General features: G+C 43.6%; 3 protein-coding genes and 1 long non-coding RNA gene across 4 annotated transcripts in view; 2 read left to right on the forward strand and 2 right to left on the reverse strand.

The window, feature by feature from the left end:
- LOC144724272 (uncharacterized) overlaps positions 1-16,015 on the forward strand; it is a 213,456-nt gene extending 197,441 nt beyond the window's left edge. Inside the window, exon 2 of the long non-coding RNA XR_013586456.1 lies at positions 13,957-16,015. This is a non-coding gene — a long non-coding RNA (uncharacterized LOC144724272). The remainder of the gene's footprint in view (positions 1-13,956) is intronic.
- On the reverse strand, positions 911-6,780 carry LOC144724186 (uncharacterized). Its single transcript, XM_078603101.1, has 7 exons — positions 6,618-6,780; positions 4,468-5,217; positions 3,775-4,168; positions 3,283-3,348; positions 2,330-2,451; positions 1,269-1,315; positions 911-1,022 (listed from the first exon to the last, which is right to left on the reverse strand). Exons 2-7 carry the CDS (start codon positions 5,206-5,208, stop codon positions 911-913), a joined length of 1,482 nt encoding a protein of 493 aa, XP_078459227.1. The 5' UTR covers positions 5,209-5,217; positions 6,618-6,780.
- LOC144724271 (uncharacterized) lies at positions 8,130-15,937 on the forward strand. Its single transcript, XM_078603256.1, has 4 exons — positions 8,130-8,591; positions 11,355-11,473; positions 12,147-12,221; positions 13,536-15,937. The coding sequence occupies exons 1-4, from the start codon at positions 8,444-8,446 to the stop codon at positions 13,662-13,664; spliced, it is 471 nt and encodes a 156-aa protein (XP_078459382.1). The 5' UTR covers positions 8,130-8,443; the 3' UTR covers positions 13,665-15,937.
- On the reverse strand, positions 15,398-22,303 carry LOC144724270 (proteasome subunit beta type-7-like). The gene is made up of 8 exons (XM_078603255.1): positions 22,164-22,303; positions 20,600-20,693; positions 20,268-20,365; positions 19,661-19,801; positions 18,486-18,601; positions 17,145-17,203; positions 16,526-16,677; positions 15,398-16,079 (listed from the first exon to the last, which is right to left on the reverse strand). The coding sequence occupies exons 1-8, from the start codon at positions 22,223-22,225 to the stop codon at positions 15,968-15,970; spliced, it is 834 nt and encodes a 277-aa protein (XP_078459381.1). The 5' UTR covers positions 22,226-22,303; the 3' UTR covers positions 15,398-15,967.
- Positions 22,304-24,161: the final 1,858 nt, after the last annotated feature.

A 24,161-nucleotide genomic window follows, 5' to 3' on the forward strand; every position in this document is an offset into this window, starting at 1 on the left:
GTATAAGCTTCACTGAAAGATGGATGCTTGTTTTAAAATGTGACTCCCTTCACGTTTGTGATTACATAAGCTGCACACATTTGGAATCGTAATGACATATCTTCACACAACTGCTACAATTGGTCATACGGCTAAATAAATCGATCCACAACCTTTTCATAAATTACTGTAAAGTGAATTAATTCAATGTTCATACAACTTTACAAAATGCGAACACTTCTTAGCCACATCACAAAACAACTGCTTCCCGCCAGTTATGAATGTGAGCCAATATGCAGTGTTTGGCTACCAACAATTACGCACTTGTCAAATACCGTTCAAAACATGACCATTCGGGGATACTGCCACTCCTCCGGACTGTAATCCGAGGCAGACGAAGAGGGCTGGGGACGTGTGGGAACCTTTGCTGGCTCCGGGCAACGCAAAGACTTCTGGTGAGTGTTAGCCCGATGGTCGAACCACTCCTTGTTATGGGCCGACTTCGTGCTAACGTGGTGATGCGACAAACCGCGATGAAACGTACGCATATCGTGTTGTTTAAAGGCAAATTCGCCATTCGAAGGAAACTGCTCACGTGGCCTAGCCTGGTCAGGCTGCCTGGCGACATGCACTGGGCAGCTGTCTACAAAGGCACAGAAGTGGCCGTTGCTCGTGCAGGGTTGGTGATCACGCACAAACGCATCTTCTGGGCTATGAGCCGCTGCCCTTGACCGCCGTGAAAAATTCTCACATCTCACCACCTCCGACTGGTGGCCCCTGTAAGGCTTCAGAGTAGGTCGGTCGCATGCTTTTGGATTGAAGCCAGCAACCCCAGCTGGAGGCAGGAACTGGCAGATTTGAGAGACATTTTCAAAACAGCCACCTCCAGCGGCAACATCAGCAGGTTGGAAGTTCGGGAGACGGGTTGACATCACAGTGGGGTCGCTGACAGCTGCTGGATGGAACATTGTGGGGAGTGGACACAGGGCTGCTGCATGGTCATGCAGAAAGGACTTGGCCTGCTCCTGCTTGTGAAGCGAGGTCTGGAAACACATATTCTGCTCAAAACAGTGAATATAAATTCTTTGCCATTCATCACGTTTTCCCTTAATCTTAATTACACATTTTCACTTACATGAATCGAAAAAAGGCTAATATAAAACATTTGACCAAAAAATGTGACGTTTATAAAGTGGGTTGTATGCTATGGCATTGGATTCAAATGAACAATCTATAATCAACAGTGATGGTGGGAGTTATAAAACAGACAATCATTTGAGTTCACTTACAGACATTTGGTAGCAAGCACTGGTTTCTCGCCCCCTTTCAAAGAACCCTGCCAAGGAGAGAATAAACGCTTGGATGCACGTCCAATACAATTGTTTACACAACCATAATGGTTCATCTCGGCAACAAGAGTTGGCTAACCAATCTGTTCCCGCATCAACATTCAAGGTGATCCTCACAGTTTTCAAGATCCCCTATGGACTTATCCCACCCAGCCTAACTACCATCTCACTCTACACTCCCCCATGCACTCTCTTTCCCCTTCGCAGCTCAGCACTCCACACAATGGGAAGTCACTCCTCCGTTGCAGTTCCTCGCAGTCTGGAAGTCCCCCACCCCACAACTGCATGGTTGACCCCATCCCTCTGTAGAAGTCCAGAATTAAGACCTTCCTCTTATAATTTGTCTAGGATACACCATTTAAATATATGAATGCTCATACCCTCCACTCTCTCTAATTTCCAATTGCACTTTAAAATAATGGCAAGTTTTCCTTTATGAGCTCATAACAACATATGTCATCTCATTGTGTATTATTTGGCTGTGGGGTCGGGGGGGGGGGGGTTTGATGACATTTAATCATATCATTACGCGGCCTAACTTAAAAGTCAATTACTATAAATCAGCTGTTAAGTATGACAATTTAAAAAGTTGGGTATCTAAGTCATGAACTAAATCGTGAACCATATCACTTCCTATTACCCGAAATATACACCTTAAGGCAATCTGCAATTCACCAATGCTGAAAAAGTAAGTGAATGGCTAAATTGCTTACGACTTAATTTCAATCGGTTGCTCTACATAATCACACATCGTTGTGCATACACCCCCACAGGGGTCTGTTATGTTACATTGAACTTCGTTTGCACAGTACATAGCCAACCATGCTAATTGGAGGTGCGGGAAATGACAAGCTAAGTTCTACATAAATGAGTTTTCAATCTCGAAGTGAGTTTTCAAATCGAGAATGAGTTTTCAATCTCGTGTGCAGAGGAAACTCACCTCTCTGCGACTGAACCATAGGCGGGGGTGCACCATTCGGAGCGTCGGGTCCCTTTATCACCTGAGTAGGTGGTGGCGCCACCCCGGGAAAGGACATCCGTCCAAAGCTTGGACCTTCAAGATGTTGCGATGATTTTATACACGAAACGAGGAAGCGCCGGTGCTCCAACGCCAAGCGCCGATCTGAAAACGAGCGGCGATGCAAAGTGGACAGACTTCATGCGACCGCTGATGACAATATTCAACTATCAAAAATAGATTTAAACAAGGGAACAAAATTATGCATTCGCCATTCGAGTGTAATGCGTTTCACGTGCGTTTTGTTCCTCGGAAGAATTCATATATTTATAATGAGAGCGCTCGTGCCAGGTGTGCAGCAAGCAGTGCGTCCACAGGTCACGACAAATCAGAATAGTTATTTATACTGGAGGAATCTGAAGAGCTATAAAGCAGGTCAGAACGTTATAACAACAAATATAAAAACACAATGGGTGTGCATGAGACAATGGCGCAGGGATAGCGGCTCCACCAAGGATGGCAAGCCTCGGTCGGCAGGGCTGGGGTGCCAAGGCGGGTGCTTTTCAGCACTGTGTTTTTGTCTTCGTATTTTTGGCAAGCCACCAGAAGCAACACAACTTTAAAGGAGAGTTTCGTTCACATTGGATCCTCCGTATGATGATTATTATGTCACCCTCCTCTTCGTTAAGACAGCTTAAGTATGTGTGCGATAGTTTTGCTTGACATGTCGTTTAAAGTTGGTACATGACATTAGCCCTTCATAGGCTATAATCAGAATCTTTATTTAACACCTGTGATGCATGGTAGTCAGCTAATTGTATCATACCAACTTCTTAAAATTATGGCCAAATTACCCAAACAGGGTGGGGAGGCCCTTATCCATCAGAGGACTGACAAATGACTTATATGGACATGTACATACAACAAAAACATGACAGTAGCATGAAAGACTATTATGTATCTATATTATTAATTGGAGTGTGCGGTGTGAGTTACCTGGGAAGTAAGTGCGAGATTCCAAAAAGTGCTGCACGGTTTTTGCAGCTTTAAATATCAAACTCACTGCATAGAACCAAACACATCAAAGACAGTCGTTAGGCTTTGCATTGCAAACATATTTTTCAAACATTAAAAGCGTGCCTTTTATTAAACCACGAGTAATGTGCCATTTCTCATTAAAACCCGAAATCAAAGCAGGTTTATGCTTTGATGAGCGACCACAGTATATGAAACAGGTGTTATAGCCTGCTCCAGGAACTACATTGTCAGCAGAGGCCTGTGCAGTAAAATACACGTATACTATATTCCTCAACATCTATGCTCCTGGCCTTCACCAACCTGCACTGACTAGCGTGGCAAAGTATGGCCAAATGATTTGTACGTTGTGAGATGGTCCTCAACCACCAGTGAATTGACAGTTGTACACCGAAGTGAACATAATTTTTATACTCTTAGGTTTTTCGGTAAAGTCCTGTGCATCACCCTTGCCTGTATCTGCGTCCCAGTGTCCAGCATCGATGCATTCGTTGTCAGCCCCGCCTGTCTCTTTTGGGCAACAACTCATTTTCTCTTTGTCTCTGGTTAACTCTGGCTTCTCCTGGTGTTTGTGCCTTTTATTCTTCTTTTTCTTTCTGCCCACACCAGTGTGCGACCTGAGGCTTTCTGCGGTGGAGCGGGTCTTTGTAGCCCTTTCATCTGTGCCAGGCTGCTCGCAAGCTTTGGAATTTCTGTGAGCACGTTCCGCATGGCCGGCTGCGAGCTGTGAACCTTGCAGAGAAGAACACAAAGAGGCTCTGTCTCGTGCCGAGCTAAGAGGCGTGCTGTGGCTCACAGACTCCATTTGTAAAAATTCTGAAGGAGATTTGATCAATTCAACGATCACCTGCGTAAAAAAATATAATTTAACGGTTATTGTAATCGCATGAAAAAAAATCACCATTATCAAATTAATTACATTCAACACTCTTACAAGGAATAAACATTGTAATACTCAAAATAAAGTGATACGTGTATCATCTTTAAATAGAATCAGCATCTGTATTTATTCTGGAGGAAGCTGATGACCTATGAAGCTATTTTTCACAGGGGTCGGTCAGCAAGTTATAACAATACAAAAAAACGATAGGAGTGCAAAATAGAGAACAGGTAAGTAAGTCACTAAAATAAATACGTAAATACAACCTTGGACTGAAGCGCAGTCGACCTGAGAGATTCATCCCGCTTCGCTTTCTGTATCTTTCTGTGGCACATATCACTCTTAGCACCTCTTGTCTTGGACGGTTTAACTGCTGCTTGGGCCTGCAAATTGTTGACATCTTTTGACTCCACCATCTGGCTGAAAAGTCCCAAGCGATGCGTGAGCCGGTTCTGCGTGATCAGCTGGCACGTGTTCTGCGTGATCAGCTGGCACGTGTTCTGCATGTCACCCAGGACTGTCCTCTGCATTGGATTGATGACCATGGGCTCTGCCTGATTTCCTCTCTCATTTATCTCTTTCCTGCTGGGCTTGTGCAATGTTGCCTGGCAGCGTTTACTGCCGGTCTCCTCCCCGGCCACCATGCCCGTCACTTTGCTAGCACCGCGCTGAAGCAACGTGCGGGAGGAGTGGTTTCGTTCCCTGTGTGTCTTCCGCCATATATGCTTTCGCCGGTCACCCAAGCGCTTTCCGGATGGCCCTGAGGTGCGTCTGCTGCCACTGTTGCTGCTGCTGGGGTCGTTGGCCTTTCTGTCTGGGCCATGTTTCTCGGAGCTGGGTGCACCGGTGTCTTTATTGTTGAGGTTCTGAGAATGGTCTGGCGATTTCGCGGGTGCCACCTGAGCCAGGGCCTCTGAGGGCACCGCTTTGCTACGTTTGCGAGTGCAGAAGGCTTCCATAGTTAACGACTGCACCTCCTTCGGTCGCTTTTGTTTCGTCTTCCCCATTTAAGTCAGCTGCATGCAAGCAATGGTGCACACAAAAACACAACAATCCAAAGTAAATTTTTGAGATAAGCATTACAACACATGTTTATGTACACTTCATCTGATCTCGTCAGATGTGAGAAGCTTTGCAGGGTTGAGCTTGGATAGTGTTAGGAGGGCTGACCACCTTGCATAAACAGATTATAGCTGCTGGAAGAATGCCTCCCCTTGCCGTTAAGATTGTGGAATTTACTTGATCATACTTCACGTTGGTCAATGCGAGTTGAAGACGTGAGAGCATACAACTACATGCAGTACAATTGATTGTGCTGCTCTGCCCTCTGTTGCCACACACAACGTAGATTAAACATGCATATACCTTATTGGGGGCAACAATTAAAAGAGTTGTTTGTTGCTGAGCAATCTACGTTTTGTGCAATTGGCTTGTACTCAGCAACTGTGTAAAAAAACAAATATGCATCCCACAGTGAACCCTCTCATCAGCCATGGTCAATCCACTGCTGAATGAAGGCCTCCTCAATCTTGCGATGTGACAATCCACCTAGCATCTACACACGAACTGATTTCATTGCTCCATCTCCAACCCGTAACAATCCACAAATGAACCATACGAATACCAAATACCCGATTATCCGGGTTATAAGACGCACTTCTCCGCATTTTAAAGAAAAGTTTGGTGGTGCGTCTTATGATCTGGCATGAGACCAGATCTGGAATACCCTTGCCACTAATCTACAGCTTAGTTTCCTACCTTCACTCCCCTTCTTTACTTCCCCATCAGACCAACACACAGAGGTTACCAGCACCTGTACCTAACTCTGTTTCTGGGGCATCTTGCTCCCACGTTTGCAATTTGTTTAATTCGCGTGTTTCATTTATTCCTGAACTCCTTCTCTGCAATATTCATGTTTTTTGTCTTTTTGTTATTGCTGTGCTCATGCACCACATAGCCGGAAAGCTAGCTAAACGGGATCACCATTGGAACAAATCAAATATACCCCCAGATCTGTGGACATTTATTCAGACCTGACGAGACTTACTTTCCAGAGCGTCTTATAATCCGGACAATACGGTAACCGTGAAGGCATTTAACCCGAATCATCCCACGTTAAGTCAACCAACGCAACACATTTGTCAATAACAGTGGGACTTTAAGAAGAAACGAGCGTGTAATAGGCGACGTTTCAGGCAATAGCCCTTCTTCACAGAGAGGTAGTAGATAACAGGGCCATCTTTGGTTGCTTGCACACCACTGGCCAAGCGTTATCACAATACAAAAAATAAATTGGCGATAATCTCCGATACGTGGAGCGCGAGTTTAACACTTTAACATAGTGTACATACAACGCATTTAGTATACAAAGCATGCAAGCGCCGCCTGCAGTAAAACAATCGTTATATACACGCACCGGAAAGTTGTCGTTGCGTAATAAAAATCTTACTTAATTATAACGATCGTTACGTTACCATAAACTACAATTGCACAATTAAAATAAACAGACTTTCAACAGCAATCGACACGTTAACCCTTGACCTCCCGACAGTTTTCAACGTCATCACTCACGCGTCATCACGTGCCGACGTCCCCGTGGGGAATGTCATCGCGCACACATCTGCGTGGTGACGTCATTTTCCCCCACAATATTTACCCCGCGTCTGCGTCTTGACGTCATCGTACACGTTAATGGTGTCCTTGCATACGTACATTACGTGATGACGTCATCACGTAAGATACGTGATGACGGCTTCACGTATAATACGCGATGACGGCATCACGCCCCTTACGTGATGGCGTCATCACGTCAACGCTGGTTGGCCAGCGTTACAGAGCGGGCGTAGGTTTGGAGTGGCGGTCACGTGAACGGTGACTTGGCGTGGGTGCACCTAGCCTGGCACAAGCGCCGTGGTGACGTCACCGTTGATGTTGCAATAATAATACCGACAGACCTGTTCTTCACCTGAGGACGGCTGCTTGCGTTGTGGCCGAAACGTCGTGAGAATTATTTTATTATGTTTTATTTTTATTATTTTATTATTTCCATTCTACGTGACTTTACCGAAAGAACCAAGAAGATGAATACCGCTACTCTTGTTTAAAACTGGACCGACGTTCCCAAAATGCTTTGTACTTCCAAACTATTAACAATTGTTTATTGGATACTTCAGTATTCAAGTTCAAGTTCATTTATTAGGTATAGCCCTGTGAGCCATTCAGCTCTTGAATCGGGTGCAACCGCAACAAACAAAAAACAAAAACATGAACAAAAAAACATCTTAAAGTGAATATGTGACTAAGTGCAAACAGAAAATCCAAGAAAAGACAGCAAAATATTGCAGAAAAAACACCGTACACCAACGCTGTGTGCAAAAATCTGCAGTCGTTCAGACTTGTGGTCATTCTATTCGCACGCGGGGTACACAGATAGATAAATCTTCTCGATATCACTTAGATTGTAAATGTGGATTTGCTCTCCAACACACCGGTGTGCTGTGCTCGTAACGAATTTGCATTGGCTGTGTCGGGTGGTGGCGGGTTTAACGACACATTTTACGCGATCTAACTCCCCAAAAACTATATTATTGATGATATTAATCGCGAAAGTCTACGTGTTAAACCAGTATAAATCCGTAATATAAATACAGTGAACGTGAATCATTAAGTAACATTGTATATAAATAAAGTGAACGTTAATAATTAAGTAATTTGGTATTCATAGGAAACCTTTATAATTAATATAGTATAAAAAATACAGTCGACATTAATCATTAATATGGCATATAAATATAGTCGACGTTAATAATTAATATGGTATATAAATATAGCATATAAATATAGTATATAAACGTTAATAATTCATATAGTACATAAATATAGGCAACGTTAATAATTAATTAAACAGCTGTGCGGTTGCGTGTTTCCGGTTCCGGTTCGTTGCCGGGGCAACCGCAACGGTCGCGGGATTTGAATTTGGCGGAAGCGGCTCCACGTGGACGTCCTCAGCCCCACTCACCGCAACAGCAGCGTCGCCCCTTTAACCCGCAATCTAATACGCAATAGAACTCTCGACACACTAGTGTGTGTGTGTGGTTGTTTTTCTTTGTTGTAGAACGCATCCCTTATTCACCAGCTTCTCCGTAGATCGTTTTCTCGTGTTCAATTCGGGGCATTTTGACGTTTATTTTACGACCGGGGTATTTTTTTGTTTATTTGTTGCGCGAGTAATTACAAACCGCAATGCCTCGTAAGAGTGGCTCGACCGGCGGCGCCTCCAAGAGGAAACCTCCGGCGCCAAAGCGGAGGCAGCCGCTGTCTGCCGCGGAGTCCCCCGAGCGGCCTGTGCGGGCCAGCACCTCGGCTGCTAGCGCCCGGCGCCCTCCGGGAGGTAAGACCAAGGCGCAAGGTTCATGGGCAAAGCAATAACTGCTTACGTTGTCAACAAACGCAGATTCTAGGGTACGGTTAACACAGCGGTGGTAGCCAAATGATGTGCTATGAAGAAGGGCCATTGCCCGAAACGTCGCCTACTATGTGCATTATTCCTTTAAAGGCCACGGTATTATTGACGAATGCGTTGAGGGTGTTTTTGTTTGTTAATCGTGCTCGAGCACCGCCGCCAACGCAGCATCGCTAAATACAGTAATTTAATTGGGAACGCCATCGATCATTCTATCGATGATGACAATGGTGACGTTAACAATATTAAAAATGTTTATTCCTTAAGATTTTTTTAAGGCTGGTCCTGCAACATATGGATTGTTTAGCCCAGGGGTCGGCAACCAAAATAACAAGAAGAGCCATTTCTTTCCAATTCGGTACAAAATTCAGTATTTCAAGAGCCGCAATGCATCGGAGTACATACTGTACATACGTACATATTGTCAAGAAGCAGCCCGTAAAGAGCCGCATGCGGCTCCGGAGCCGTAGGTTGCCGACCCCTGGTTTAGCCGATTCCATTGATGGGTGTTTGGCTTTAAATTAGTTTGAGAAACCGGGGAAGCCGGTGGAAACCCACTACGCATTCAAGGGCGTGACAGCACTCACCTCGCAGACATCTACAGCACCCGGCAAATCGTGTTTGGTCACCTATCAAAGTGCTCGCCAGGCTCGAGACTGCTTAGCTTTCGAGATCTGTTGAGAGCGTACGGCGGTAGGTCTATTTGGTCGCTATATTCGTGAGTGGCAGAATGGTATTAATACAGTAATCGTTTTTATTGGAGGTCGGGTGTCTGCACTTGCTTCTGGATCCGGCAGAAGGATGTACTGGCGAGGTGCGGTGACACCGATAACGGGCCACAGTAGAAAACTGCCTCTGAATTGGGACATGCTCTGCTGGTTTCTCGATGAGATCGTAATATTAATAATGTACAATTGGTGGTCAGTCCACTGCTGGATGAAGGTCTCCCCGTATTGTGTCGGTGATGATTTTTTTTTGCATACTTGACGAAATGCTCAAATTTTACCGCCGGTCTAATTCACGACCCGGAATTCAACTCAGGTCACCAGATTTATAGGACAATGTTTTTACCGCTGTGTTTAGCTGATTATAAATGAGGACCACGGCTGTTCATTGGGGGATCTTGGGCCACCCTAAGGATCCCTTATAAGGAATCACCAGGTCAATAGTCTGGTCAAGATGTGCTTGTTTTCCTTTGGAGATAAGGGATTGTGTATGACGACTTGCTGCTTTGTGGTGCAATATATGTATGGGTCTGGTGACCACCACCACATTCAGTTATTGGATTAATTATGTTTAAAGGAGAGATGTGATTTTACTCATCACATGGCTTTTTTTTTTAATCACAGTTGGTGAGCACAGGCTCAAAGAAGCAGGTCAGTAAACAAACATTACTATGGAAGGTCTAATAGAAAAGAGTTGATGTGTTTCTTGAAATGAGCAATGTTGTAAGAATTTGGAAAAAGAGATGATGGGAGGGAATTCCAAAGTGGGGAGCAGTGTGATGCAAGCAGAAAGAGAAGTATCTTGACCTGCATTGCGGAAGTTGAACTTAGTGTGGATGAGACGAAACAGTCCGTTTAGTTGACCGAGTCCTCAGTATGGGTGGAGAAAATACTGTAATGAGTGAATTGTAACCATGGTCGAAACGATAGAAGAATAGGTGACTGACTGCCTGTGAGCAAATGGCTGGACCGAATCAGAGAGTGCTGGATCAATCAACCCGCCTGCTTTAAGTTGAAACCGATCCAGTACGGTGAGGTAAGAACTAGGTGCATCATATTCTTAGGTTTTTTCGGTAAAGTCACGTAGGTAAAAAATTTAAATTAATAAAAATAAAATTAAAATCACGACGTTTCGGAGGCAACACAAGCTTCCGTCTTCAGGTGGAACCGTCACAGCCACGACAGCTGTATCAAGTAAATGAGAGATTACAAGAGCTACCAATCCGTATATATAATGGTTGAAGAAGGGAAGGGCCAAGTACGGCACACGTTTTTATTAATATGGTAAGGTGAGGCTTAAGACTAAGAATAGACTGCATAACAAAAGACCGAGCCTTTGTTATGGAGAGGTGCGGTTTGTGACTACGACTAGCCTACATAACAAAAGTGTGAAAAAATAAAAAAATAAACCTGGTAAAACAAACTGGCTATCTATCAATAACCTGTAATAGTAGTCTGTCAAATAAGATGGTCCAAATAAGTGTAGTTAAATCTTTTTTTGCATGGTTAATCACATCTTTCCAATGATTACTCAGTTTGTAACCATCATGACGGTTGAAATTATGTCTGTGTTTGTATATTTGTATGGCTTCGTGTACAAACCTTTGATGGTAGACAGGAGGTTTGCAGAGCACCTTGGTCTCGGAAAAGACAATTTCATGAGAGCCCACAGAGTTGTAGCAATGATCGGCAACGGCCGAAGAATCCGAAACGTCGTGATTTTTATTTGATTTTACTTTTATTAATTTTCATTTTTTACCTACGTGACTTTACCGAAAAAACCTAAGAATATGAATCCTTGCAGTCACGAAAGCTTCAAATCTAGAATTAGGTGCATCATCCCAACTTTGGCAAGATTTGTGCTGTGTATACTCGTCTGACGCATTTAAAGCAGTGCGGGTGTGTGTGAACACATTGGACTCAGATATGTGGTTGAATTGTTTGGCTGAATTGTTTGGCTGTGTAGAACGTTCTCCAACGAAAAGGAAGCATCGTTTTCGGCCAGGCTCCAGGGCACTACTCGAGATCCGCAAGTATCAGAAATCCACAGATCTGCTCCTCCGCAAGCTTCCATTTTCACGTCTGGTTCGTTACACATCTACGAATGGAATGGGATCAATATGGGTAATGTATCTTGTCCTCAAAAGCAGAATCCTGTCCTCCGAAAGCACGTGAATCTTGACCTGAGACAGCAAACTTTTGCCTGCACCATTTCCTTTCACCAGGATTACAAACCCAGCTCCAGTCTTCTTTTCAACACAACCAAGGAGAATGGATGCCCTATAGCAATATATAAACTGTTGGTAATTTATAGCACTTGAGTAATAATTTACATACCTTTGTCATTTGGCTGCTGAATGAAGGCCTCCCATCTCCATGCCAGTCATGGAGGTTGTTTGACCATACACCACCACGCTGGTCATTGCAGGTTAGTGAAGTTGGTTGGGGGGCAGAACCATTTCAGATATTACTTGCCACTGACATTTACTGCTGCCATTAACCGAGCTAAACTTGCCAGATGTATAGCTCAATGTGCTAACCTCTACACCAAGACACCACTTAATAGCATTTAAAACAAATTGTGGGCATTGTGAACACGGGAGGGCTAGACCTGGAACAAGTTGGGCCTCAACTTTTATAGCTGCAGATTTCCACGTTAAATTAACTGCTATTTTGCTACATCTTTACAGCTACATTATGGATTTAAATTATGGAGTTGTCTGGCTGTTGTGCTTTGTGTTACGTGCATTGTGCGCAGGTGAGGGAGCTGACTTGTCGTCTTACGGTGCATCCGTTGAATTGGCAATCGTTTGCATTATTGGCTCTGCAGGAGGTAAGTGACTTATCCTGTATCATCTTACATCACATAATATTGATACATTGAACTTTTTCAAACATTTGAGTGGGGCTCTCCTGCCAGTCACTGCTGTAAGGTTTATAATACACACGATCTAACAAAATACAAAACCCATAAAGTAGAGGCCGACCGAAAGTTGGCAAATGGCCTCTTTCGGCATACTTTCGGTTTCGGCCGAAAGTCAATTTTTAACTTTCGGTCTGGTTTCGGTTTCGGCCGAAACTGATATTGACTTTGGGTCGTCAACCGAAGATCTATTTTTAGAATATAACGCGAGTGCTACGTCTATCACTGCCTATCGGCCGGTCAGTCGGCGCGAGGCAATCCTATGCGATAGGCTGCAAACACACACGTCAGCAGCAGTAGCTTGGGAGCGAGGTTACAGCCGCAACCATGGTCTGCTAATGTATATATGACCGGTCAACAGACGGCAGCCTGTCTGGCTGAATGCGGAAAAACTGTTTCTTTCACCATTCGAACCTCATTTGCCAGTAGCAAAATATGATAATTGTTGTTTTACCCTTTTATCTGGCAACAAAACTGACACCTATTATTATTATTGTTGTTTCTTTACTACAACATTCGTTTGTTTGGATATAATTACTAAGTAACACCTAAAGATTTGATATTTAGCAACTCTTACTGCAGGCTCTGAATGATTAATTCTAGATTTATTTTTAATTCAAGTAGCCTTGCATCATGACGTATTTCTTAAATCTTGTGTTTGGTAACTTCGGTTATATACCTTTCTGTCTCGGTCGAAAGTGTAGTTAAACTTTTGGTTTTGGCTTCGGTTTAGGCCGAAAGTGTAGTTAAACTTTTGGTTTCAGCCGAAAGTGTATTTTTTAACTTTCAGTCTGGTTTCGGTTTTGGCCGAAACCAGAAATTCAGTTTCGGTCAGCCTCTACCATAAAGGGGCCTGTGGCTAAATCACCCTAAATGCAGCTGATCCCATTAGATCTCAAGTTATGAGGGATTGAGCCTAGTTAGTACTTGGATAGGTGACTATCAAGGCTTTCCAGGTGTTGTAGGAACGGTGTTGCAGTGTGATCAGATTGGCAACTGTCACTCCCTTGTATGTTTTCTTTGAGCACTGGTTGCCTCCCACATGAGGTCAAGTACTCTGTAATGAAATGGTATTGACCAAATATTCTCCTGCAGAAACCCTCCTGAAAAGAAGTCTCAGCTCATCGAGGCTTTCCTGAGTAACGTTACAAACCTCGCATTTGAGCTGTGCCGCTCACAGTAATTTTGTCTCCCTTTTCACATCTGCCTTGCCCACTCATTAAGGCCACAGAGGCATTCCTCGTGAAGCTGTTTGAAGACTCCAACCTGTGCACCATCCACGGCAAGCGAGTGACACTCTTCCCACGCGACATGCAGCTCGCACGACGGATACGTGGCATAGACCACTTTTGAGCGTCTGCACTTTCGACGAGGACCTTCATTTTTTTTGCGTGGCATGCATGCGCAACACGAACGAGGAAGCAACATCAGATGGCAGAGCCCAGCTTTCTAGAAAGACAGTGCCACTCCCATCATTGGCGGAGGGTGCCTGCTCACACAGGGGAACAAGTTTGTTCACCGTTTATAAATCGTTCACCGACAGGCGCAGAGGCAGCGTGTGCCAAGGCCATCCGTTGTAAGCGAAAGTGTGGGGAGTTCCAATTTAATCGTGCGTGTCTGGTATAGAATATCGGTATTTTATAAGGATAATTACATTCTCAGGTCGTTTTAACCTGTGAAGTGCGTTTTGACCTGTAAAGTGCGTTTTGACTTTGTAAATTTTCAACACTTCGTGCAGAATAGTTGTGTTCACTATACAAGTCTTTGTATTATGGAATATTTTAATGTCTTGATAAATTGTCCACCCTGTATCATTTGTATCTGTAACCCTATTAGCAAGGAATGTATATAAAACAATTCTGCCACGTAATAAGGATCGTAGGGATTGTTTTTATGTTGTGACGGATGGTAGGTATTTTAATAAATTTAGATATAAGCATACTATATTTGCAACACATTCTTGCATTTTACTTGTGGGAAATTTTAGGGAAACAGCCGATACAAGAACGTTGCATGAGTCCATTTGACTCGCTCCCAAGCAGTGTGCTGATATCCAACTTCGACCGCATTCATGCCTGCAGACCTGGTAGTAGACTGAATACATTCATCCATAAGGCCACTTGTCAGAACCACGTGCATAACTTGTGGTTCCAATTTCTGTGGCCAATAAAAAGCGGATTGTGGTAACCATCTGAAATTAGTGGATTACCAAATGACTGTTATTAGCCATATTCATACATGAGTACGACTAAAGTTTTTTTGACCACGAGTGGTACCGATTTCTGCTCTGGCTCATGGGACTATATTATACGGACCGAATTCATAGGTTTGGTTACCACATGAAATTTGCCAAGTTGGTTGTCCCTGTACAGTTTTAATTTAAGACAGTTTAGTAGAGTATTTGCCTCCTGAAAACACCAAATAAAATAAAAATGTTGGATACAGCTACTAAACTAACAAAAAGCCTGGTTATAAAGTCTGGGGACGTATAAAAATGTAGGTGGTGCAAAATTAGACAGGGTGGGGAAGAGCATTTAAACTCAATATTTTTCGTTTAATTTACACAATTAAGTTTTAACAGCATCCTCAAAACATTGTTTGCAAAAGTTACAAAATAAAAGTATTATTTTAAATGCCCATGTAAATTAATATTAAGTGGCATTTGGGATGATTAACTTCAGCTTTTAAGTGTTTATACAAGTTAAATGTTGCATCTTGCTTGGCATGCCTAAACTGTTTGTGCCTTACATTGTTTTAAACTGTTCTATATAATAAAGTTTTCCTTACACACTGCAGCATCAATTTAATGACAACTGCGGTGCCACAATGGCTACACTTAATACAAAAGCATGCTTGACTAAGCATCTTGTTGAGTAGTTTGTCTTGGTGCACTCACAGCATCGCCTATGATTTAGACTGAAATGTGAATGCCTCATTTCTGTACTGTTGTCATGCATTTCAGTGTTCGTTTTTAGTTAAGACATAAGGTCGTTTGAAATATAGAAAAATGCCATTCGGAAATGTATTGTGAAGTGTTAAATTGTGTTAAGCAATTTAAATTGGTGACAAAAACGACTATACAGACCTTTACAAAACAGACACCTTTATTTAAGTGTAACCCCGTTGTAATGGAACACGTAAGCCTAGCTTAAATTCTAACTGGAAATAGCATTCAAAAGAAAAAAGTCAATTTCACCAGAAGCACATTCCCACTCCTGCAAATACAAACACATGCAATTCTGTTGAGTAATTTTTATTTGAGCTTCAAAACTAACATTTTAGACAAGTAGTCCAAGCTACAACAGCCAAACTGGATGCCCCATACTAAAAAAAACCTACAGTGTGCAACTGTTATAGTTGCTATGGTCAGATGAAGTGCTATTGCAAGGTGTGGTAAGCTGTAATGCACAGTTGTGGGCCATGCATAGGTGGTGATGTTGCTCACTGTAGGCCCATTTTACATTCACCCCCATTGATTACAGAAAATATTACTTCAGTCAGGACATCAGTGATTTACGTAGCGTCACCGCCAATTTAGATTGTGTCCTCTCCCTTGGTAAATAAGCTCAAACGTAAAAAATGAACAACGCTCAATTGGACATAGAATCGCATGGAAAAACACTTTCTTGTTGCTATCTTCTCAGCTGGCATGAGCATTAAGAGGTATCCATGGTCTGAACCACTTCCTCCACCACATCAAACTTGATGGGAGTGATTTTCTCCGAGATCACTGCTGTTGTGCCGCGCTTGTAGCGGTAACTGTTTTGCCTGCGGGAACAAGATTACGAATTAGAGTCGAGTCAACTATGGCTGTTGATTGATATTTTTTTAGATCTGATCATGGAATTGATTAGTCAATTCCAAAAGTCACGAAATCGGCAATCAAATCCAGATGAATGTTATTAACAGTCAAACCGATTGGCATGCGAGAATATTCAAACCGCACAACGCATTCTAATAGTTACATGAAATATCATATACTGTACATAAAAACACTTGACAGCCCTTTATTAAGCCACTCTTCACGAAGGCCTCACCACACCATGTCAATGATGGGGTTTTTACCATAACTTCACCACGCTGGTCAGTGCTGGTTGGTAAACCAATCAGTTGTTTTAATAGTTAATTTTGTACGCAATTATGATAAAAAACTAGTGACAATGCAACCTGAGGCACCTGCACTTAAATTACCAACAAGCAAATGCAGTGCTCACCGGACTCCCTTCTTGTTGGCCACCTCATAGGGTCTCAGGTAGTCCACCTTCTCCTTTGTGATCACACACAGGTCAATGTTGCTACCAGAGCCCAAGTCATTGAAGATCCCAGCAGCAATGGCATCCCTCACCAATTTCTTGGCTTCCTCCTCCTGTAGGGAGGACGACACTTGTTATAAAGTGGAGCTTTTATTATAACACTGGTGGGGAAGAATTAAGAATTACCGCACGACAAATAGTATTTTGGCACCAAAGTTGTGAAACAGTTTAACAGGAAAACATTGATGCACCGGTGTATTAATTTAAAACTAAGTTAAAGACATTTTCAGATTGTGCATGAGTAACTCAAGTGCAGTGGACAAGAGTGTGGTCTCAAGCACTTCTAAAATGTTTAGTCTCATTCTGTATATTATATATATTTAAAAAAATTGTAATAGGTTTGAAGTTACTTTCTCAGTAAAGAGCTCAAATTAACCATTGTTTTGGAGCTCAGGTGTACAGAATGGGAGGTGTGGTATAAATAATAAAAGATTGTGATAGATAACAATGATCAGCTCAAATAAAATATATTTACATGGAGCCAACATTTCATGATGTAGTTTATGCTTTGATTTCAAACCTCCATATTGGGCTTGAATCGATCCTCAAAAACAGCCATAGCAGCCAAGGATCCAGATCCTGTGAAAGGAAACAAAATTTGCATTTATAGTTAAGAAATACACGTTAAAATGTAATTTCATTTTGGTCAAAAAATGTATAAAGACCTTAACTACGAGAATACGGTCTTAAGAATATTGTAATCCACGATCAGACAGTGCACAACATCCACCCACCAACGTCAAACAGAGGTCCCCTGACAACACCCCATCTCCTTCCCCATTCACAACTCCACAGAGTAAATGACATCTACTGCAGCCAGGAGTCCCTGTGTCTGTCCCTTGAACTCTCCACCCACCAGACACACTTCACCACGGCAGTGAACAATACAAATGTAGTGCCATAAGAGGGGAGGGGCTGCTGGGGGCTCTGGGACCCTAGACAGATAAGCCTCGGCGCCAGGCGCTGGGATCCCAGGCAACCCAGACGCTTAAGCCCCTTGGCGCCACCAACGGGGGGGGCTGTGTGTGCTCTGTGGGATACCTGGGGGCGCACACAACCCCACCCCTCTTTGGGGACGAGGCATAAAAGGGCAGCTCCCTGGCCGATCGAGGCCAGTTGTAGCTCAAGACCCAAGACCAGCCACAGTAGGACCCTGGACCCCCTCGTCCCGCTTGTCCTTGTAAGGGCCGGGACGCTGTGAGGGCCAGTGGTGGGACTCTGGGACTCCCGGCTCTACGTCCTTGTAAGGGCGAGTTCCGAGGAAGCCAGAGTCCAGACCCGCACCTTGGCTGGGTCGGGTCAGAATAGCCTCCCCTAGGGTAATTGTAGCCGGAGGACCCCAGAGCGTAGCCAGAGTAGTGTATCTAGGCTGTGTACCTAGGCTGTGTACCTAGGCTGTAACAGAGTATCAGGAATGTTGGAGTGTTGTATTGTAATAAAGAAGTTACCTCTACAAGTGTCACCAGAACCCATTACACAAGTGTACAAGTGGGTGGAGCAGTGCTTACTGGCCATGTAAAATTTCACCCCCGCAGCAATTCAATGAAATGTGGGATTATCAGGTGCTGTGTCGAGGGTGTGATTTGATTTCAGAATCCGTTTATCTCATTTTAACCATCTCGTGTGCATAATTTGTTCCGTCTAGTTTATGTTTAGTTGCTCCATTAGCCAAAATGCAGCAGCATGTTTGAATAAAAAATAAATTTGAACACAAGTGATCCAATGAATGTATCCGCGCCTGACTTACGTTAGCGACTCATTGCACGACTTTTGTGCGCGTTATAAATCAGACATTATTACTATTAATCGTGTTCAACGCTAACTATATTAATCGACTTATTGGTACACGACGAGCATTTACCCATCGTCACGTAGGGTAGCTTGTCTGTGGAGCCGTGCGGGTGGATGCTGTACAGCTGAGGGCCGGTGATGTCCACTCCACCCAGCACCAGCGAAGCACCGATATGACCCTGGTACCTGTGCACACAAATTAATTACCGATTCATGCCTCCCACCATCAGAACCATTTTGCATTTCTGATTAGCAGTTGCCTACGTACGGTGCAAAAGAAGTTCAACAAACATGCATTGGTACCAGGACATGCTAATGAATTAACCTAAAAGCTAGGGTAATCATTACTGCAATATCAGTTTTCTACAAGTTATAATTATATTTTGAATGTTGAGTGTATTGTTCTGTGCTTTCCTTTACTTCCAGTATGAAAATATTACTTAAAACTTATTCAACTGCAGTCCCCTCCACAAAATCATTGAATGATTGCAACTTTATCAAATATTTTACTTATAATGCACGTGCTGTCAACTATAACCTAAATAATTAAATAACCGTCTACAATAGTCTACGGCTTATATTGAGTGTTTAATGGCAAATATATGAGAACTTCCATTATTTTTTCCATGACTTAAATCTTTGGTAAGGAAATAAGATATCTAAAAATGTATATTTTTCAAAACATGACAGATTGTGGTTCTTATATTATACGACATTGTTGAGGTATTACATCTGCATAGGTAATTTTGTTTTCCTGCTCTCCAATGTGTTATCAAGTTGTAACTGCATGCTCTTCGCATGTCTGACATTTCACTGCACGTGGGTGGATCTCCAGAAGCCTTTTCAGAACACGTAACCCAATTATCCATTGGGAAGTGGGGATTTATCGTAGTGTTGCAATATCGTGATAACTCTACCCTCAAAGTCAATGGCTCTAAACTAAAACTAAACTTTGTATATTACCAGGTAAGGCCCACAAGAGCTATGTAGCTCTTTTGCAGAAGTGACTTGGCCACAAATGATAGCTCAACAAAGTAGATTATCACGTGGAGATTTATAGCAGCTAAATACTCTAAATGCACGTTTCTAAATGTGGAAGGAAAAACCGTAGAACCTGGATAAAAATCCACGTGACCAGGGGGAGAGAGACACGCAAACTCCAAATCTACAGATGTCAGGGTTGGGATCAAACCCACGCATCCTGCATAGCAGGCGAGGTAGTTAACATCTTGCTACCATGCTCACCGGAACAGCATCTGCTTGAGCATGCGGTTGGCGGTGACGACACGTCCCTGCCGCCCCGTGGAGAGCGAGTGCAGCTCCAGGTTGGACGAGATGAGCTGCGTTGTCATCTCGGTGTCAGCAGCGGTGCCTGCCCCACAGCAGCTGGTGGTGGTGGTAACAAACAGCAGGTATTTAAAATTGCACTCCTGCCTTTATTTAAAAACGCATACGTCTAGTTCGTGAGTTTAGTGAAATTTGCGCGTCAAACTAGTCGGTTGTGTAAGAACATTTTGTAAACAACAGCCCAAATGATGCCAAAATGTGGGATTATCAGGTGCTGTGCCCCATGCTGGAAATTTGTAGCGTGGAAATGATCACGTACAAGCTACATTTGATCACTTGCAGACGAGTGTTACTTACTACATATTGTTAGGTTTTTTCGGTAAAGTCACATAGGTAAAACATTAAAATTAATAAAAATAAAATAAAAATCACGACGTTTCGGAGGCAACACAAGCTTCCGTCTTACTTTTATTAATTTTAATGTTTTATCTACGTGACTTTACCGAAAAAACCTAAGAATATGAATCCTTGCAGTCACGAAAGCTTCAAATCTAGAATGACTTACTACATGTTTGGTGCCAAGTAGTGGATCTTCTCGCAGTTTTTGTCGGCAACAATGGTGTCTTCAGTTGCACGAGTGTCAGCTCCGAGAACAACCCCATCCTACGTTAAATACAATATTCAAATTACAATACAATAAATGCGAGTATTTACAGGCCAATAATGGTCGAGATCTTTCATTTTAACATAACCACATACTGTACATTGTTGCCATCATCGTTAAAATTGTCAACCATTAAACCGAAAAGCACGTCCTATCAAAAACTGAAATTCGTGTCTTTTAAATTCCCGAGAAGATGAGCCAGATATCACCCCGTAAGTACTCTCAGCGTTTACCTTAAAGATGATGCCAGCGATGGTGGTGCCGGTCTTTCTCGCCTTTGGCGGTGGGACACCTTGCTTGGCAAACTCCAACTCGAGGAAAGCATTCCTGGATGAAAGGGATGCAAGATTAAACCCAACTTAAACGCGAGGTACGGTGTAGCAAAATGAACTCGAATAACAGCGTAACACAGGTGTTGACAGAGTTAAGGTTTGTCAGATGTGGTCACATTTGGCGACGTAAATGCAGTTTAAAATAGGTGTTAATGTGTTCAAACACCAAATGGAGACCGTTTGCAAGGAATCAAGTCTGCATTAACCACACGTACGTACTGTGTGGTGAGAACATGCAAACAAACATGCTCTGACAATATTCGCATTGTCTTTTTTAAACTGATTGGTGTTTAAACATCTAAACACTTACTCTTTGGTTCTTTCGGTAAAGCTACGTAGAAAATCAAATCAAATAATAATAGAATACGACGTTTCGATTGTAACACAAGCAACCATCATCAGGTAAGAATGAATGATCAGACACGGAAACATAGGCAGACACACATGCAGAGAGACACACCTGATGATGATTGCTTGTGTTACAATCGAAACGTATTCTATTATTTAATTTTCTACGTGACTTTACCGAAAGAACCAAAGTCACGAAAGCTTCGCATCTAATCTAAACACTTGTTTTATTGCCAGAAAGGGTAAAATATATTCTTATTTTTCACACTTTGATACTGGCAAAAATGTCCCAGTATAAACTGTTCCCTGCTTTTGTGATTCTGTCTCTCTATGCAGTCTCTTGCCTTCACCATGGCTATGTCTACCCGTGTATGGATCAGCGTCTCTTTGTGTTTCCCTCTCTTTGGGTCTCTCTCACGTGTCTGTGTCTCGTAAATCTAAAATGTTAATGTATCATACATGTCAACCCCTTATCAGTGCCCCCCCTACCTTATTACACGGACCAATTCACACATTATTGGTCACTCCGTGCCCTTACAAATCTCAACGTTCATCCGACAAAGTCCCATCAAAAGGGAGAAACACAAACATCGACCAAAAAAACCCCACATTTGTCCATATTTAAACGGCTGTCCGCCGTATGGACCTGGAAACTAAATTTACATGTACAAGAACACGGGTAAATCGTATGGGTTGACAAGTACGATTTATTAAATATCTGTGCCTCTCTCTCCGGCACCCAATGCCTCTCCCGTCCACACAACAATCGCCCATTCACTCACGCAGACAGCCCCGCGCGGTAACACACACAAATAACACAACCACATCCCCTACACCACTGCTTCAATAACGACAAGGCCCAAACTCAACAAAAGCCACAGAAACCAACTCAGCAAACGACACTCATACGCACACAAAACGACCGCGGCCTAAGCAGCCAGGCCTCAACATCCACCATGCGCAGTCATCCCCCGCATCTCCTCTCTCTCTCCCGGCTTCTGACTCCCAAGGGCGGCGGGTTTGGGTGGTGGAATCTATAGCCACCTTGCAACAACCTCGCGGGGGTTCTGTCCCTCCTGTCGGCACGCTTGAGTGAGAGTAGGGACGGCATCCTCACCTCTTGCAGTTGTCGAAGTTGAAGCCTCCGACGGGCGGCACTTGCACTCGCACGGACGCCATCGCCACAGCACCCGGTGACGTTCACACCGAGGGCGCTTCCGTGTCAAGGGTTAATTAGATGCGAGGGTGGTTCTTTATTTATTTTGTGTGCCCATTTAACGTGTGTATATATTCAAATGTTTATAGTTTGTTGATACGAACGTGTGTAATCGCGCAAGTTTAAACTATATATTTTTTTAAAGGCGTTGGAAAATTATTCGCACCCTTACCCGAAGATTGTCCTGCAGGGCTTTGCTGGCACCAAGATGGCGGCGGGGATATGTGTGTACCAAGATGGCGGCGGGGATATGTGTGTACCAAGATGGCGGCGGGGATTTGTGTGTACCAAGATGGCGGCGGGGATATGTGTGTCCCAAGATGGCGGCGGGGATATGTGTGTACCAAAATGGCGGCGGGGATATGTGTGTACCAAGATGGCGGCGGGATGTGTGTACCAAGATGGCGGCGGGATGTGTGTACCAAGATGGCGTCGGGGATGTGTGTACCAAGATGGCGGCGGGGATATGTGTGTACCAAGATTTGCGGCGGGGATATGTGTGTACCAAGATGGCGGCGGGGATATGTGTGTACCAAGATGGCGGCAGGATGTGTGTACCAAGATGGCGGCGGGGATATGTGTGTACCAAGATGGCGGCGGGGATATGTGTGTACCAAGATGGCGGCAGGATGTGTGTACCAAGATGGCGGCGAGGATATGTGTGTACCAAGATGGCGGCGGGGATGTGTGTACCAAGATGGCGGCGGGGATGTGTGTACCAATATGGCGGCGGGGATGTGTGTACCAAGATGGCGGCAAGATGTGTGTACCAAGATGGCGGCGGGGATATGTGTGTACCAAGATGGCGGCAGGATGTGTGTACCAAGATGGCGGCGGGGATATGTGTGTACCAAGATGGCGGCGGGGATGTGTGTACCAAGATGGCGGCGGGGATGTGTGTACCAATATGGCGGCGGGGATGTGTGTACCAAGATGGCGGCGGGGATGTGTGTACCAAGATGGTGGCGGGGGATGTGTGTACCAAGATGGCGGCGGGATGTATGTACCAAGATGGCGGCGGGGATGTGTTTACCAAGATGGCGGCGCATAATATAGTAACGTCAGCGTTGTTTTTGTTCACATTTACCGATGATGTGGCACGTTGTGTTTTACTGAACGGGACACTGCATTTTTATCGCCTCGTTTATTCATACAATTTGCTATATTCAAACTTTATTGATGACTGTACCAGATGCAAGTTGCACGATCTACAGGGTGGTCCAGATGTCTTGTGACCTTAAATTATCTAAAATGTAATATTTTTTAAGGAAGGCGTATTTAAATTATAAATGAATATGCAATAGAAACAACGTTAGGGATCAATTAATTGGGGGTCACAAGACATCTGGACCGCCCTGGAGAGATACCGGAGAATTTGAAAGTGTATCGTAACATTCGATGATAATTCACTCCACTCATTTAAGTTAAATGATGTGGATGTTTTCACCTATTTAATGGGATATACAAAACGTTTTAAATGGTTCATGTGAGAATTGTTGTTGTTGCGAAACTCCGTAACTTAGTGGAATAAATGAGAATTGGCATAAGCTATGAATCGGCCCCTGTGCATGTCCATTGTGGATTATATTTATTACATTGCCCGATCGTGAGAAATGGGGACGGCTTGGAGTGGTCTTTATCCAGCAGTGGATGAGTATTGCTGTTGATTCTAGTATTGGAAATAAGATCAAGCATGGTATTGGCAATGGGAAATGTTGGCTATAATTGTCTCAAAAATGGGCCCAAAATGGGCCAATCTTTTCCCAGTAACCATGGCACGTTGGCCCAATATTGCAAGTTTACTGGGGCATTTTTTTCTGAATTCACATTGCTTTACTGGTCCACACATGCAAGTCCATTGGCAACAGCCCTTCATTTATTCAATCCACGGGAATAACT

This window comes from Lampetra planeri, chromosome 20 (assembly GCF_965212315.1).
Source record: "Lampetra planeri chromosome 20, kcLamPlan1.2.h2, whole genome shotgun sequence".
NCBI classification, from domain to species: Eukaryota; Metazoa; Chordata; class Hyperoartia; order Petromyzontiformes; family Petromyzontidae; genus Lampetra; species Lampetra planeri.